The following is a 14,916-nucleotide window of genomic DNA, read 5'->3' as shown; positions in this document are numbered from 1 at the left end:
CAAACAGGAGCATACAGAAGGACAGAGGCCTCTAGTGGCCAAAATGACGTTTTAGCATGCGCAGCGCCATTGAAGACTTCCACAATTTTAAAGTAGTCACCTGGGGTTGTAACCACTATGGGTTCTAGCCACAACCGCCCTGTACAAACGGTCACAGACGCTATAATGACACAGAGTGTCTAAATGGAGCAAACGTACCTCAAAGTATGTTCAAAAACGTTTTGAGGAAATGTGTCGTTCAGTACAAACCGTTCCGCAAAGTAGCAAACATTCAAGCGATCTGAATGCACAACTCCGATATAAAGTAGTTTTTTTGACGAAATGCCACGTGCGTCCACTTATACCACTGCATTCTTAACCACATAGCCACTACGAACGTCTATTCGATCAAATAAGCTTTAAATAGCAATTAAATATTTTGTTGACCAAATTCGACACGCTCATTGAAAAATTCCTTACTTCGTGGTCTTATTTTCGTGGCGGAGTCAACCCTGTTGCTTCGCCTCTTTCTCTGTTATTATTATTATTTTTATTTTTTACTTTATCGATAAATACAAATGAAAATCAATCGGAATATTTTACACTGTCTTCGCATTTATCCGTAATTTCACAGATAGTACAATTACGACTTCAAAGGCATACATGTTCAACTTAATGCAAAATGTAATATGATTTTAACAACTGCCGCGTTCAAAACAACTGGGATCGGAAATCTCCGACTTCAGTTCGTTCATGACAACTGGGAACCTGGGGGAAACAAACGATATCCGTATGGGAAAAATCTACCCAGAATTCTGAAGTCTGAAACTTGGGCATCTGTCTCTTGAGCTCCGACTTAATGTTTTTTACGTGTTCATTGTTGTCTTGTGGTTCTTTTAATTGTTTTGATCGCGGCATTGAAAGTGCCGAACTACCGACACTACTTTCCGCGTTCAGAACAACTGGGAACTCGGAAATCTCCGACTTCAGTGCGTTCAAAACAACTGGGACTAGCTCTGACTGGGAAAACTCAATTTGAGCTGTCAAGTAACTCGGGGCATTTCTAGAGCTCCGACCTGAAAATCAAGACGTCATGATTTGACCTCGTATGTTTTTCCGAGTTCCCAGTTGTTTTGAACGTAGGAACTGTAATCGGTGTCTGACGTATGATGCACGCCCCCCATTCCAACGCTTCCTGACAAAGATGGCGGCGACCTTGTGCGGCAGGCTTTTACCAAAACAGGGTAACGTACCTCGCTTTTGTAAAAGCGTTATAAATACAGCTACATGTCAAGTCATGTTGGAGCACGAGCCCATGTTCTCGGTTGTATGTAGTACACAGCGCACAGCTAACTTTGAATATGATTAAAATTAGGGCTAACTCAGTCACTTCCTAGAGCGCTAGGCTTCATTAATTAGCTACATTGTAAGTTGTTCCATTGTAGCAAGTAATACATTACTACATTAGAATAAGCTAGTTACATTGTAGCAATTGCATGGCTACATTGTAACAAGCAGAACATTGCAACAACAGCAGCAGCCATTCAACATACACCAGGACTCAAACCTTGCAACTTCATGCTTTTGCTCTTGGGTGAAAGGCTATAACAGAGAGCTTGATGTACAGAATGATCTGTACACTATAAGTGCAAATCTGTTGCATAGCCCTGCTGCAATACATCCTATCTTTGATGTCAATAGTCACATTGACAAAAAGATGGGTTGTAAAAGACTGGTTGTATTGAATCACTTACACATTATACTGTATTATTGGAATGTATGCACACACAAGTTAACTGCATTGCATGGAATAAAATAATGATCAGGTTTTAATGTCTGCATAGAAACATTTATTATTTTCAGTCCTTCTTTATAAACCCATTGTTAATGTAACGTGTGTCTACAGGATGGCTTCCCCTGACACAGAGTGTCCGGCATGGCTCTAAGGCAGTCACGCGTCACAGGAAGCCCATGCACATCCTCAAACAGAAGCTGATGGCTATCACAGAATACATTCCACCCAAACCTGCAGCTCCCCCCGGGGCTCTGACCCCCCGTGTCAAACCAGTTCAGGAGGTCAGTGAAGTCCAGTGCATGTGTTTATAACTCGAAAACAAGCACAAGCAACCTGTCAATGTCAGTGTGTGTACTGGAGCTGTTTTTTCAGAAACACATGTATATTTGTTTAGTGCTGAAAGGAGAGCTCCTCCACCCAGCAGCCGGATAGGAATAGTAGTGGTGTGAGCTGGCTTGGTATCGAGATGATGGCTGATTTATGAATACTGCTTTATTCACAGGAAAGTGGCCTGGTGTTGCTCTTGAAGAAGGATTTGCAGACCATGTTCCAGGACTGTAAGATGATCGCTGTGATCCAAAACAACGCCACCAATTCAGAGGACATGCTGCGTCTCAAGCACAGGCTCCACAAGCATGGCATCAAAATCAAGTTTATCCCCAACCAGGTCATATTGTAACTATGACGCAAATTGTATCGCCTATTGCATCTTGAAAGATGTTAATGATGTTTTTTAAAATCTTGTTTAACCACAGGTGATGAGGTCCTACCTGGCAGACAGCCCTTACATTAACATGGGGCCTCTATTCATCGGCCAGACAGTTCTATTTGTTAGTAAAGAGCCAAAGGTGAAGGAAATGCTTTTGAGTTTGAGGACCAGCCCCCAGATGGTATTATTGGGTAAGTAAATACTTTTTCAATGCAATCTGGTGGTCCCACTCTCAGTATAGCAAAATGTCATTCCCTGACTTCAGTAAAGCTACTATCATACAAGCAATTGTGTAATCCCTTACTTCTCCTCCCACTGTTTCAGGGGCCTGTATAGAGAAGATATTGCTGAGTCGGCAGGGGGTGTTGAACTATGCCAAGCTGCCGTCAGTGACCTTGGTCCAGGGAGAGCTGGTGAGTGGCCTGACCATGCTGACCTCGCAGACAGCCTCAATGTTGCAGCGCCACCCCGCCCACCTCTCATTGATACTCCAGCAGTACCTAAAACAGCAGGCTCCTGCAGGCAGTACCAACGGGACCCCAGGGGAGAGCCCACCCAAGGCAGAGGAGACTGCTTAGGTCTAGACGATTCACTCCCGCGGGGGAGGGGAAGGATGTCTGCAGCACTATGGCTACTGGGAGGTCATGTCTGCAGATTTAAGGTCTGCCTCTGACCTGGAGGTCATACAATGTACAGTACAACATGAACCGCTACAACACCTCTTGAGAGCAACTCTTGGAGAAAACATGTTTTTGTTCCTTTTGTTCATTATTTTGATTACTACTCATGTTCTGTTCTAAGGCCTCTTTGACCATATCAAAAATAAATGATGTTTAAAATATTGTATTAGCCAATGGCAAGTGTTTTGTTATTGATTTCAAGTGATTGGTCCAAAAAGCTCAAAGTAAATGGACTAACCTTCTTGGTTGAGGAAATCCTCTGCGTTGATCCTTTTTGAATATATGAATATGTGGGTAGACATTTGTAAAAGTCAGTGCCAATAGTCATGCATGCTCCAATAGTTATGAGAATCACATGAGCCAAAAATAAACACAAGTGGTCTTGGAGATCCTGATAAAGGCTAATCTGGGGATTACCACATGTTAATCTGGGTCAGTTAGTCTATTACAACTGCTATTCTGAGTTTGTGGGAGGGAAACTACCATATTCATCTCAGTTCAATATCAGTATGTCACAGGGCAAGCCCTACAATAATATTATTATTACTACTAACCCACAGGGCTGTGTGCCATATTGTTTTTTGTTTGATTTAATTATAGATCTTCTCAGGATGTCAAAACATTGGATCATGTGTATTCTTTGTGTCAGAAGAACATTGACGAGTCTTTATTTAAATTATTGTAAACATGCAGTTATCCAATGGCGATATAGAGACAGACAGGCCTAGGTGCACCCTCAGTTGTCGGGCTTACATGTCTAGCAACAAACATCCAATGAGCACATGTAATTCCTTAGGCTAATGCGGATAATTCCCTGGCCATATTGCGCAGTGGCACAGCTATCCGTGGATTTGGGTGATGCGTTTGACTCATTACACGTGCACAGCGAAGCAGACATTGGCAGTTTCTACAATACTTTTTGACGGCGTGTCTTGTTTCTCCGCACGTGTGTTGAGAAAGACATGGTCCCGGGTAAAGCTGTGTGATTTGTCAAACAAATGGGAAATCACGAGGTTTGTCGGACATTTCAAAATATATTTATTACCGCGATGAGAGTGGTCACACATGAACTTCAGGTAAGCTCGCAGAGTGAATGTTTTCGTTTGATGAATGTGTAGTTGAAGAGATGACTGTTCAGGAATGGGGAATTTCCAAGGATATGGATGCAATTTCAACATGCCCACTCCAACTAAACAAACAACCACATAACCAAAACAAACTACATTAGTTATTGGGTTTACCTTTTTCAAAATGTTGCTAATTGGCAAATAATGCAATATCAGATCATTGTAGATTTGGCTATTATAGAATACATGTTTTTGACACTTTCTTAAGCACATAATTCATTGGACTAGGCCCCTATGTCTAAATGTTTGTTTTATTTTTATGAAATAGATACTAGTTGAAGGTAATTCCCAAATTAACATGTGTCATGCTCAAAATGGTTTGTTTAGTTCAGGACATGAGTCAACTTGTGTGGCACAGTCATTTCATAATGGGCTTTCGATAAGAGCCTCCTTGCCCCAATTTAACCATTGTGATGGGGCCCAAGGTTATGCCTTTTTTGCATTGTGCTTTCTTGAGAATAATACGTAGTTTGTATGTAACCACATAGCAAGTTTACTCACCTGCTGGTTTATGACTAACAACCTGTCTGTGGTTTACTCGTGCACACTGTAAATGCGTCAGTCACCTCATATCCTTGTTGTGCTGGAAAATAATATTGTATGGCGAGCCCTGTAATATGCACAGACTTCTAATATCTCTTCAGTACCATTATACTTATCAGTTGGAGGCAGGATCAACCTCCTCTGTGCACTGCCCACAGAATCTCACCAGGGGAAACTTCAGAGGATTTAGAGCAATGTTGAGTAGAGAGATGACACCATTTCCCATTTGATGCAATGACTGCAGTCTGGCCTCTTTTTGGCAGATGTAAATCCTTCATTGATTCAGTTAGTTGTAAGTTGTCAATAGTGGTCACCCTTAAACGTAATATAAGATTACATTTGGTCACACTAGCAATGTTGCCTAGAATAACCTGCATTGACTGCCACAGCAAAGGTTAAGGACTAGGGCCTAAACATCAACATATATCCACATAGCATTCACAATTCAATGGATTGATTGCCCACTTCAATATGCAAAGCAGCCCCATATACAGAGCATGATGTGGAGGGTTTACACTGTAGTTGGCGACTATAGATAATTCTGTATTTTTCTGCGTTGAGTAAGCAAGCTTGAAGCTTGGTTAGCAGCAAATCCTATTATCCTGTTTCTGCCACACGCTTCCCTGACGGAGGTCAGAGAGGCTTCCCTCTCTACCTCTGTCCTCAACCATCACCCCTTTATTTAATACCAAGCAAAGCCTGCATGGATGCACATGCACATACATTCATGAGCTCAAAACACTTGTCTTGGAACCCAGGGGTGCAACTTTTACATTCTGAAATGGCATTTTTTTTGTCTTCCCCAGTTTTATCATTGGAATGCAATACAAAACGGGGCAACGGTGTGCTTTGGGAACATGCTGACGCCCCTGGGCGGGTAGACTCCACTTCTAAAACCCGAAGTTGCGCCCCCTGATGGAACCTAATAATGTATTCAAGTCATACACATTATCTGTTGTGTTTTCAATGGCTGTAGATGTAACTTTTGCATAGGCCTAGCACTCCCATACCCAGGCCTCAAACCTTTTCTGTTGTCACCGCCAGATCTTCAGTGTTCTCTGCCTTGTGATCTCATTACTGCATGTTCAGGAGAGGTCTTACTAAAAAAGGTTAAGCCAATTAGAAGGGAGGTTAGTAATCTTCTCCCAGTCTGTTGGAGTGAGAACAACCCTATCACCCGACAGGTAATGGCCTCTGATGTCATGTTTCTTCCTTTACATTGAAATGGAAAAATGTGTAAATTACACTGGATGGAAAATCTGACATTGATATTAAATGGCTCAGTATCACAAATACTTTGTTGGGGAAGGGTGAGAGGAATCATCACAAGCCCCCGTGCAAACCTTTGCCAAGAGCTAGATGTGCTTTTAGTCTTTTTGAAATAACACCCGCCCAGAAGTTATGAATACAGGCCTCATAGAACCTCAGACAAGAGATTTGTCAACCTAAGGTTGTCCACTCTTCAGACCCTTATTCACATAATTTCAGCTAACAATTGACAAGTTTAATAATTTAGAATATGCAACTTGTTCAAAGGAAGCTACAAAGCCTTGCGCAGCCTCATTCAACAGCAGTTTATACATGTTGACAGGAGGAAACATGTTTGCAAAGAGTAGCCATCTATATTTGTATTCTTTCATGTGTTTCTTTCTCAGACCCATACTTCTGAGATGACTGGGAGTTTGTAGAGGAACAGTCTTATTGAAAAATCTACCAATAACACAAGGGAGGGAAGCCTGACATTATCATTTAAAAATGGATTCATTTCAAAATCCGTACGGGTCCACGCTCAACCGCAGCCAATCTCTGATGAGTGGCCTGGAGAAGACCCCTCCCACGTTGAACAAACCCACCCACTCTCGGAGCAGTAGCACCGCCTCCTCCCGTCACTCTCGGGTGAGTACGGTATGTCTCTTCCACCAAGAGAGAGTCACAATGACAAGGAATCAACATCAACACATTCAGTTAACAATAAGCACAACCAAAAATGATGTTCTGTACATAATGGGTAAGGAGTTTTAAACCCATTCTGCACCTGTTTTTAAATATCAAATATCCAAACAAAACATCCAACTGTGTGTTAACATCCCACAAATAACAATGTCTCCAGATGGGTGCTGATGTGTTTGTTATGGTGTTGGTTCACCTTCAGAACATTAAAGACTGGGAGGTGATGGATGACCTTCAGGTGGAAATAATGTCTGGTGACAACTCCCAGGACCTGACCATCCCAGGCATCTGTGAAGGATACCTCCTCAAGAGGAGAAAATGGCCCCTGAAAGGCTGGCACAAGGTCAGCAAACTACCCATTAATCCAATCCACCAGTGTGTTTGGTCACTATTTTGGAAATGATTTCACATTAGTTTAATTAGAAATTAGTTTAATTCATGTGTTTTTGATCCTACTTTCAGAGGTACTTTGTGTTGGAAACGGGGATCTTACGATATTCCAAAACCCAACAAGATGTAAGTGTACATTCACTATATTATGTATTTTAGTTAAATGATAAACTCAGCATTAATAATATAATGGGAAGCACTTTCTATTTTAAAGATCACAAGGGGAAAGCTTCATGGTTCATTAGATGTCGGCCTTGCAGTCATGTCTATCAACAAGAAATCCAATCGTATCGATTTGGATGCAGGAGATGTTCTATATCATATGAAGGTATGCCCAGTCCCTTTCACTTACTTCAGCTTGTTGGCCAACTTCACTACATAAATTATAATTAAGTAACTTAGTAAACAAAGTTCAATGTTGTCCAAGGTTGAATTGGAGAACGGTTGGATTAGGTTTTTGGGATTCGTTTTTAGAGGCCTGTAGTAATACAAATGAACTTGGCGCCACTCTTCCCGTTCTTTCCTCTCCTAGGCCAATAGTCATGACTTGTTCTACATCTGGGTGGCCAAGCTGAGTGCCCATCGCATGTTCAAGAAGAATGAGGCTGCTCAAGTGCACAATGGCTTTTTCCAGGCCTTGTCCCAGGGCCCCAGTGTGCCTGGACTAGCACAGAGGAACGGCATGCAGGACGTGGTGAGTCCTCTCGCTCTGTACAGGTCCAGTCTCTGTTCGTGGTTTATAGTCTTGTATTGACTTGTCAGTGTCTGTCTCCCTCTCTCGTCTGTATACCAGTCTTCCTACCAACACTACCATAGCACTGCAGACTCTTACGTGGGTGAGATAGCTGCACCAACACCGTCCGAGTTTCCCTCTGTCAACCCGGGGGTGAATGGGAAGGTGTCAGCCTGGTTACAACAGACTCATGACTCAGACAGCTGTGGTCAAGGTACTGCACTCGTATACAAAGTAAACCCAAAATGCTGCCAAAGTTTTATTTTTTGTTGCACTCACGTAAATCGCCTAGCTTCTAATTGTCATAAATGGAGCTTCTATGGACAACCATGGTTATCTCAAGGCCGTCAGACTGTTAAACAGCCATCACTAACATTGAGTGGCTGCTGCCAACATACTGACTCAAATCTCTAGCCACTTTAATAATAAGATATTGGATGTAATACATGTATCACTAGTCACTTTAAACAATGCCACTTTATATAATGTTTACATACCCTACATTACTCATATGTGTATATACTGTACTCTATACCATCTACTGCATCTTACCGATGGCCGTTCAGCCATCGCTCATCCATATATTTATATGTCTATATTCTTATTCATTCCTTTACACTTGTGTGTATAAGGTAGTTGTTGTGAAATTGTTAGATTACTTGTTAGATATTACTGCATGGTCGGAACTAGAAGCACAAGCATTTCCCTACACTCGCGTTAACATCTGCTAACCATGTGTATGTGATTTGATGAGATCTACGAATGTTTCGCTCCAGGTAATAACTCCCCAGTAGAACTGTTCTGGGATCTTCCCTAAGAGTCTCTGTTTTTTTTTTTTCTTCTTCTTCTTTCTTCAGAGCTGAACCGTTGTCAGTTGGAACTGTCTGAGCTGAACCGACTGGTCCGGAGGCTGCAGTTGCTGGAGGGGGGCCAGCAGGCCTTCACCGACGGCGAGCTGCAGCGCATCATCAGCATGCAGGTGAGATGAAGCAACACTACGGCCCAGCTCCAAACCAACCCTTCCTAGTATAGGTTTAGCAGTGTGTTAATGGTTCCACTCCAGCCATCGCATTGGCTAGGATCAAATATCAACACTTATCCAGTTGTTTCAGGTCTACACATTTTCCTAGCGGTAAGGGGTGACTTTTCCTAGCGGTAAGGGGTGACTTTTCCTAGCGGTAAGGGGTGACTTTTCCTAGCGGTAAGGGGTGACTTTTCCTAGCGGTAAGGGGTGACTTTTCCTAGGGGCAAGTGAACATGGAGTTGCAGGACAAGGGTGTGAGACATGCTTGAATTAAGTAATGTAATGAGATAAATGGCTCGTCTGTTTTTTAAATGTATTTTTATTCCACCAAGAATCTCTCTCTTGAGAAACCCAAGAAGTCCAGGTCTGGCAAGATATGGGGTCACTCGCGCACAATGTCAAGGGTAGAGGCCCTTGGAATGGTAAGACAGGTTAGTAAACATACATTTTCTTTTTTTACCTGTGGTTCTTAGATTAAATGTGCAGGTGATTTAGACTGACTTTATAAAATTTTGACTCATGGATATTTGTTCCAGTGCATTTCCCCATTGATTTGGCACTAATGTTCACATATTTTTTAATACTAAAATTCCAAAAGTTGATTGTGTACCACTAACCAACCTGTAAAGAGTATGTGTTAGTTTTCAGTATTAGCTAACCCAATCATCTGATAACTTTTAGGCTTCCTTTTAATCCAAAATCTTTTCGTGGGATTACTAAATCAGTGAGTCAACACCAGGAAACAAGGCAGACTGCCAAAGCAAGGAACACCTAGCTAGTCTAATTGATCTCTTCCATGTTGTCTAGACAGTCACACAGACACAGGGGTGAAAACAAATGTACAATGGAAAGTAAGGTCAAATCAAATTTAGATTCAGAGACTGAGCAAACCAATGATTTTTTACAATTACAGACTGCTATCAGATTGAATGGAAGTTGTAGCTGTGATATATATGTTTGAGAAATAAGACTTTGGTTAATTCCTTGTAGGACATACATGCTCCTACAGTAGAATTGAACACTAGCGGGCCTCCTGAGTGGTGCAGTGGTCTAAGGGGTTCAAATCCCAAGCTGTGTCATTACTGGCCGTGACTGGGAGTCCCATAGGGTGGCGGACAATTGGCCTTGTGTCATCCGAGTTTGGCCGGGGGGGGTGGAGGTTTTGGCCGGGGGGGGGCTATACTTGGCTCATCACGCTCTAGCAACTCCTTTGTGGCGGGCCGGGCCCCTGCAGGCTGTCTTTGGTTGTCAGTTGAACAGTGTTTCCTCTGATACATTGGTGCAGCTGTCTTCTGGGTTAAGTGAGCGGGTGCGGCTTGGCGGGTCATATTTTGGAGGACACACGACACAACCTTCGGCTCTCCGGAGCCCGTTAGGGAGTTGCAGCGCTGAGACAAGATCGTAATAACAAAATCGCGGAGAAAAGGGGTTAATATTTCACGAAATAAAAAATTAAACAATAGCTTTTAATCTTCCATAGTATCTATATTGCATGGCTTGTACACAGTTATTCATTTTCCTTCTACATACAAACATATTTGACATCTCACTAATGTGGGGAATCAGTGACTGGCAAATAATTCTCAGACAAATAGAAAATGGTTGTTCAGTTTGTTCTACTTGTTCATTCTCCATCGTTCCTCCATTTTGTAGCTGTCCTCTAGTCACCTGAACAGCTCGTCCCAACTGGGTGCGTCTGTCCCCTCCCTTCAAGACTATGTCCCCGCCGTCCCAGACTATGTCTACTCCCAGCTGTCCCCTCCCACCAACACCTCCCCAGAAGGCAGGAAGATCCAGCAGGACATCTGTAGCGTGTCCCAAAGAGGTCAGAGTCAAAACATGCATGGACTTACACATGTTCTGTGCATTCATTACTACTAATGCTAAATGTGAATTTCTTTATTTTCCTGTCCCTGTCAGTACACGCGTCCCTCAAGTCTGTGCATGATGCCTTGGCCCAGGAGCGTCAGAGACTGCAGGATACCTACCACCAATCAACCACACTGGCTGAGGTGAGGGTATATTCCTTCATGGAGACAGGCTTGGTTTACGAAATGTGTGTATTTATTTGTGTGCGGGTGCTTTTCCTCACCGACTGTCTTCTTGGCTGTCTTTCTCATGGTGTTTTATTGTTGTCACTCTTCCTCTCTTTAGACTGTATCTGGGAACGAGTCCCGTCACACGCCATCGGTGACAGACTCTGCAGCTGAGTATTTTGATGCGAGTGACGGTGTCCTGAATGGGAGCTTCTCTGAGTCCGAGTCTGGTCTGAGTGAAGGGACAACCAGCAACTCTGAACCTGAGGAAGGACATGGTGAACACACATACACACGCTCTGTAACCAGTTAGCAATTAGCATTTATTTTTAATTTTTATTGAAACCGATCTCTCTCCCCCACAGCTTCAGCCACTCGTGAGTACCGTGCCAGCATCTCTAAGACTCCCAACTGTGTCGTGCCCAAAAATACGGGCCGCCGTACCACCCTGGCCGCCCACTGCCCGGACAACGCCCAGGTGGGCCTGATGCAGATCCTCTATAACAACATAGGCAAGGACCTGTCCCGTGTCTCCATGCCTGCTGCTCTCAACGAGCCCATCAATCTGATGCAAAGACTGTGTGAGGAGCTTGAGTACTCTGAGTTGTTGGACACTGCCAACAACACACAAGACCCCTACCAGAGGATGGTGAGGATTCTTAAATGTCTTCAAATGTTGTAACTCAAAGGATGTAAGGCTTTAAGAGCCACCTTAAACACGGAATGGAAAAGTGCTCAAGTTAGCAGCATCTGGACACCTCACTAAACTATGATAAAAAGTTTCCGTTGTGTCAAAGGTATATGCTAGAATACAGTATGCACAGAGCCTCACGGTTTAAATGAAACCACGTAACGACAGCTATGCTAGTGATTCGCAGTATGTTAGATTAGAAGACCGAAGGCGTTTCTCTGGTCTTGTGCAGGTCTACGTAGGTGCCTTTGCCATCTCTGGCTATGCTACAGCTCACTACCGCAACCGCTACAAGCCCTTCAACCCACTCCTGGGGGAGACCTATGAATGTCTGAGAGAGGACAAGGGCTTCCACTACATCAGTGAGCAGGTAGGAGGACTGAATCTTCTCTCACATTCCTCAGCAGACCAGGTCAGACTAGTTCTGTCGTGTTCAGACTAGACCGTTCTTGTCTTTCATCAGGTCTGCCACCACCCCCCCATCTCTGCGTGTCACGCAGACTCGGATAACTTCTCCTTCTGGCAGGGTGAGCTTTACTGATCTATAACTGAGGAAAGCCTTCATTCTAGTCTGCTAGTGTTAGCAAGTGTCTTGACATTTTAGTTTTTTTGAACCATTTCTAAACATTTAGAAACTATCTGAAACTTTGATCATTAATGTGTTTCTCATGAAGCACAACATTATTTGTGTCACCTAAACAGACCAGCGGTGGAAGAATAAGTTCTGGGGGAAGTCACTGGAGATCATGCCAACAGGGATGGTGAATGTCACTCTCCCAAGGTGAGAGTCTGCTGCTGGTGGCCATTTCTTTACTATCTGTTCCCTCGAACTGTTAGAAATGAACATCACTCTTTTAGGTTTGGGGACCACTATGAGTGGAACAAAGTGGTGACCTGCATCCATAATGTCCTGAGCCAGCAGCGCTACCTGGAGCACTATGGGGAGGTCATCATCCGTAACCTCAACGGCAACGCGTGCACCTGTAAGATCACCTTCGTTAAGTCCCGCTATTGGGGGTCGGACACCAACAAGAATGAAGTGCAGGGCATCGTGCTCGACCAGACTGGGAGTGTTATCCACCGGTTTGGGGGGCTGTGGCATGAGGGCATCTTCTGTGACACCTTGCCCACTCCACAGTGTATCTGGAAGCCAAGTGAGTATCCCACCCACCCAAGGAAAATAGTCTGAAAAGTTCAAAACTGAGAATTCTTGTATCAAAAAAGCCTACAAACCCTAGTTTATTTTATTAATGTTTTTTTTTTTTTTTTTACTGTTTAGCTATATGCTATCTAAAGACATTGTGGTTTGAGGCTGTGGTTACATTAGCTGTAGCTGACCTCAGTGGTCTATTTTACTGTACAGATTCCCAGCCCAAGGACTACTACCTGTACTACGGCTTCTCAAGCTTCACACTAGAGCTGAACGAGCTCACCCCAGGCCTGAAGCCTCTTCTGCCCCCCACAGACTCACGCCTTCGTCCTGACCAGAGGTGAGTGGTGCCACCATGGGTCGGGCTTGATTAGGAAATGGAAAACCACCATTTTTACAAATATATATTTTTTTATATTAACAGGCCCATGACGTTTTCCTGTTTTTAGGTGACACGACCAGGAAAAACTCCGGGCCTTTCTCGTAGATATGATGGATTCGATGAATAGGTGTGTTTTTGATGATTGTTCTTTTATTTTCCTCAGGATGCTGGAGGATGGGAGGGTGGATGACTGTGACAAGTTTAAAGAAGAAGTGGAAGACATGCAGAGGGAGCGGAGGAAACAACTGGCTAAGAAAGGACAGGAGCACACGCCACGCTTCTTTAAGTAAGTCCCTTTCCTTTTAGTCTTCAGTGGTACTCGTATATCTAGGATAAGACCCCCAAATCTTTTTTTTTTTTTTTTTTTAAACCAAACTTCAATTGTGATATACAGTAAGATCATATCGGACTCCACTGGTTTAATACTAGGTATGCTTTCTGTAATTGAATCGTTTTCCGTCTTTAGGAAAGCCATGGATTCCTCTGGGAGGGATGTGTGGCTGACCAATGGAACCTATTGGAAAGTCCGAGAGAACCCGGGCTTTGCTAACACACACAACCTGGAACTATGGTGAATAAACAGACCGACTGGGGCCATTTGGTGGAATTGGTGAAGGCATCGATGAACCGTCCTGAGGCCCCACCTTCCATCATTGCCATCTGATTTGCACTCCCTCCCTGGCTGCTTCATGGGAAACCTCTGGGGAAAGTCTGGAAACGACTTGGATCCACTGAAACGTCAAGTTGAAAATAGTTCCCAGAATGTGTAGCGTCACCTGTTCCGGCACCTGGAAAGGATAAATAGACTTTTCTCTCATACTCGTATTTAGTCCATTGCAATGTATTTATGGTCATTCCCCATTTGTGTACATTTATTTTATCCTGTCAAGATGTATTTGCTGTCTAGAGGGCTGGAAGTGTGAGGTTAATTTGCTCAGGTCAAGACATTTACTGTGACTAATCTTCAGATATTGTAAAGGTAGAAAAATGTGTATTTAATACTCCCGGAGCTGTCTCCTAACTCAATCTTCATCAATCGTCATCACTCAATTTTCACACGTCTCTCTAAGTCATCTATGCATGATTTGTGGATCCTAAGTTAGGATTAAGCCCATTTTATGAGTTATTGTTGAATCATATTTATTTCAGTGGCATTGGTGTGTTCAAACATTCCTTTCTCCTGAGTGTTTTAGTAAGTCAAACAATTTGACATGGGAATGTAACCTACAACAGTCTGTCATTTAGGGTGCACATAAATTACTTTTTATAATGTAAGTGTTGGATTTTTAGTGAACAATAATAATAATGCTGTTACTTGTGATTTAACATATTGCTCTTGAAAGGGGTTACCAAGGCAACTGGTTGCATAATGAGTGTGTTAATAAAGTATATTTTATGATTGAGTATAATTAAATTATAATCAAGCTAGACTTAATATCAACATGTCTAATATACAGTACAATGTGTATGTGGGTATTATTCTGTTTATAATCTTGAGGTTGTCTTTTTTAATTTTATTTTTTACATTGGTTTGAGATTCAATTTAAACAGTTGTGATTATGAAATGTTAATTCATGAATAAAACACAGTAAAAGACTATTAAAGCCACCTTTTAATAAATTAAACATTTTTTTGTCCTTCAATGTTTTCTGCTAAATCGAGTCTTTATTACATTAGAATAAAGTGAAGACGATATTTAAAAAATCTTAATTTAGTACAATATTTTT

The 14,916-nt window shown here is 42.7% G+C and overlaps 2 protein-coding genes across 2 annotated transcripts; both read left to right on the top strand.

The window, feature by feature from the left end:
• Positions 1-1,105: 1,105 nt before the first annotated feature.
• Positions 1,106-3,327, top strand: mrpl10 (mitochondrial ribosomal protein L10). The gene is made up of 5 exons (XM_029629238.2): positions 1,106-1,223; positions 1,886-2,055; positions 2,277-2,441; positions 2,530-2,674; positions 2,808-3,327. Exons 1-5 carry the CDS (start codon positions 1,184-1,186, stop codon positions 3,059-3,061), a joined length of 774 nt encoding a protein of 257 aa, XP_029485098.2. The 5' UTR covers positions 1,106-1,183; the 3' UTR covers positions 3,062-3,327.
• A 569-nt stretch (positions 3,328-3,896) lies between these two features.
• Positions 3,897-14,832, top strand: LOC115106468 (oxysterol-binding protein-related protein 7-like). Its single transcript, XM_029629235.2, has 20 exons — positions 3,897-4,239; positions 6,489-6,729; positions 6,986-7,126; positions 7,246-7,299; positions 7,388-7,501; positions 7,706-7,867; positions 7,967-8,120; positions 8,764-8,885; positions 9,263-9,361; positions 10,584-10,755; positions 10,851-10,942; positions 11,085-11,244; positions 11,332-11,615; positions 11,890-12,027; positions 12,121-12,184; positions 12,360-12,438; positions 12,516-12,811; positions 13,021-13,147; positions 13,353-13,475; positions 13,656-14,832. The coding sequence occupies exons 2-20, from the start codon at positions 6,589-6,591 to the stop codon at positions 13,762-13,764; spliced, it is 2,631 nt and encodes an 876-aa protein (XP_029485095.2). The 5' UTR covers positions 3,897-4,239; positions 6,489-6,588; the 3' UTR covers positions 13,765-14,832.
• Positions 14,833-14,916: the final 84 nt, after the last annotated feature.

Source organism: Oncorhynchus nerka, linkage group LG23 (assembly GCF_034236695.1).
Source record: "Oncorhynchus nerka isolate Pitt River linkage group LG23, Oner_Uvic_2.0, whole genome shotgun sequence".
Classification (NCBI taxonomy): domain Eukaryota; kingdom Metazoa; phylum Chordata; class Actinopteri; order Salmoniformes; family Salmonidae; genus Oncorhynchus; species Oncorhynchus nerka.
Note: the sequence above shows the minus strand (reverse complement) of the source record. Positions and strands in the feature narration are given on the sequence as shown.

What these genes read in the sequence shown, in the direction of transcription:
- mrpl10 (XM_029629238.2), top strand. Translation starts at nt 1,184, where the DNA reads ATGGCGGCGACCTTGTGCGGCAGGCTTTTACCAAAACAGG. An exon ending in GTGTCAAACCAGTTCAGGAG is followed by an intron (nt 2,056 to 2,276) that starts GTCAGTGAAGTC and finishes CTTTATTCACAG; the next exon opens with GAAAGTGGCCTGGTGTTGCT. An exon ending in CCCCCAGATGGTATTATTGG is followed by an intron (nt 2,675 to 2,807) that starts GTAAGTAAATAC and finishes CCACTGTTTCAG; the next exon opens with GGGCCTGTATAGAGAAGATA.
- LOC115106468 (XM_029629235.2), top strand. Translation starts at nt 6,589, where the DNA reads ATGGATTCATTTCAAAATCCGTACGGGTCCACGCTCAACCGCAGCCAA. An exon ending in CCCTGAAAGGCTGGCACAAG is followed by an intron (nt 7,127 to 7,245) that starts GTCAGCAAACTA and finishes TCCTACTTTCAG; the next exon opens with AGGTACTTTGTGTTGGAAAC. An exon ending in CCCTTGGAATGGTAAGACAG is followed by an intron (nt 9,362 to 10,583) that starts GTTAGTAAACAT and finishes TCCATTTTGTAG; the next exon opens with CTGTCCTCTAGTCACCTGAA.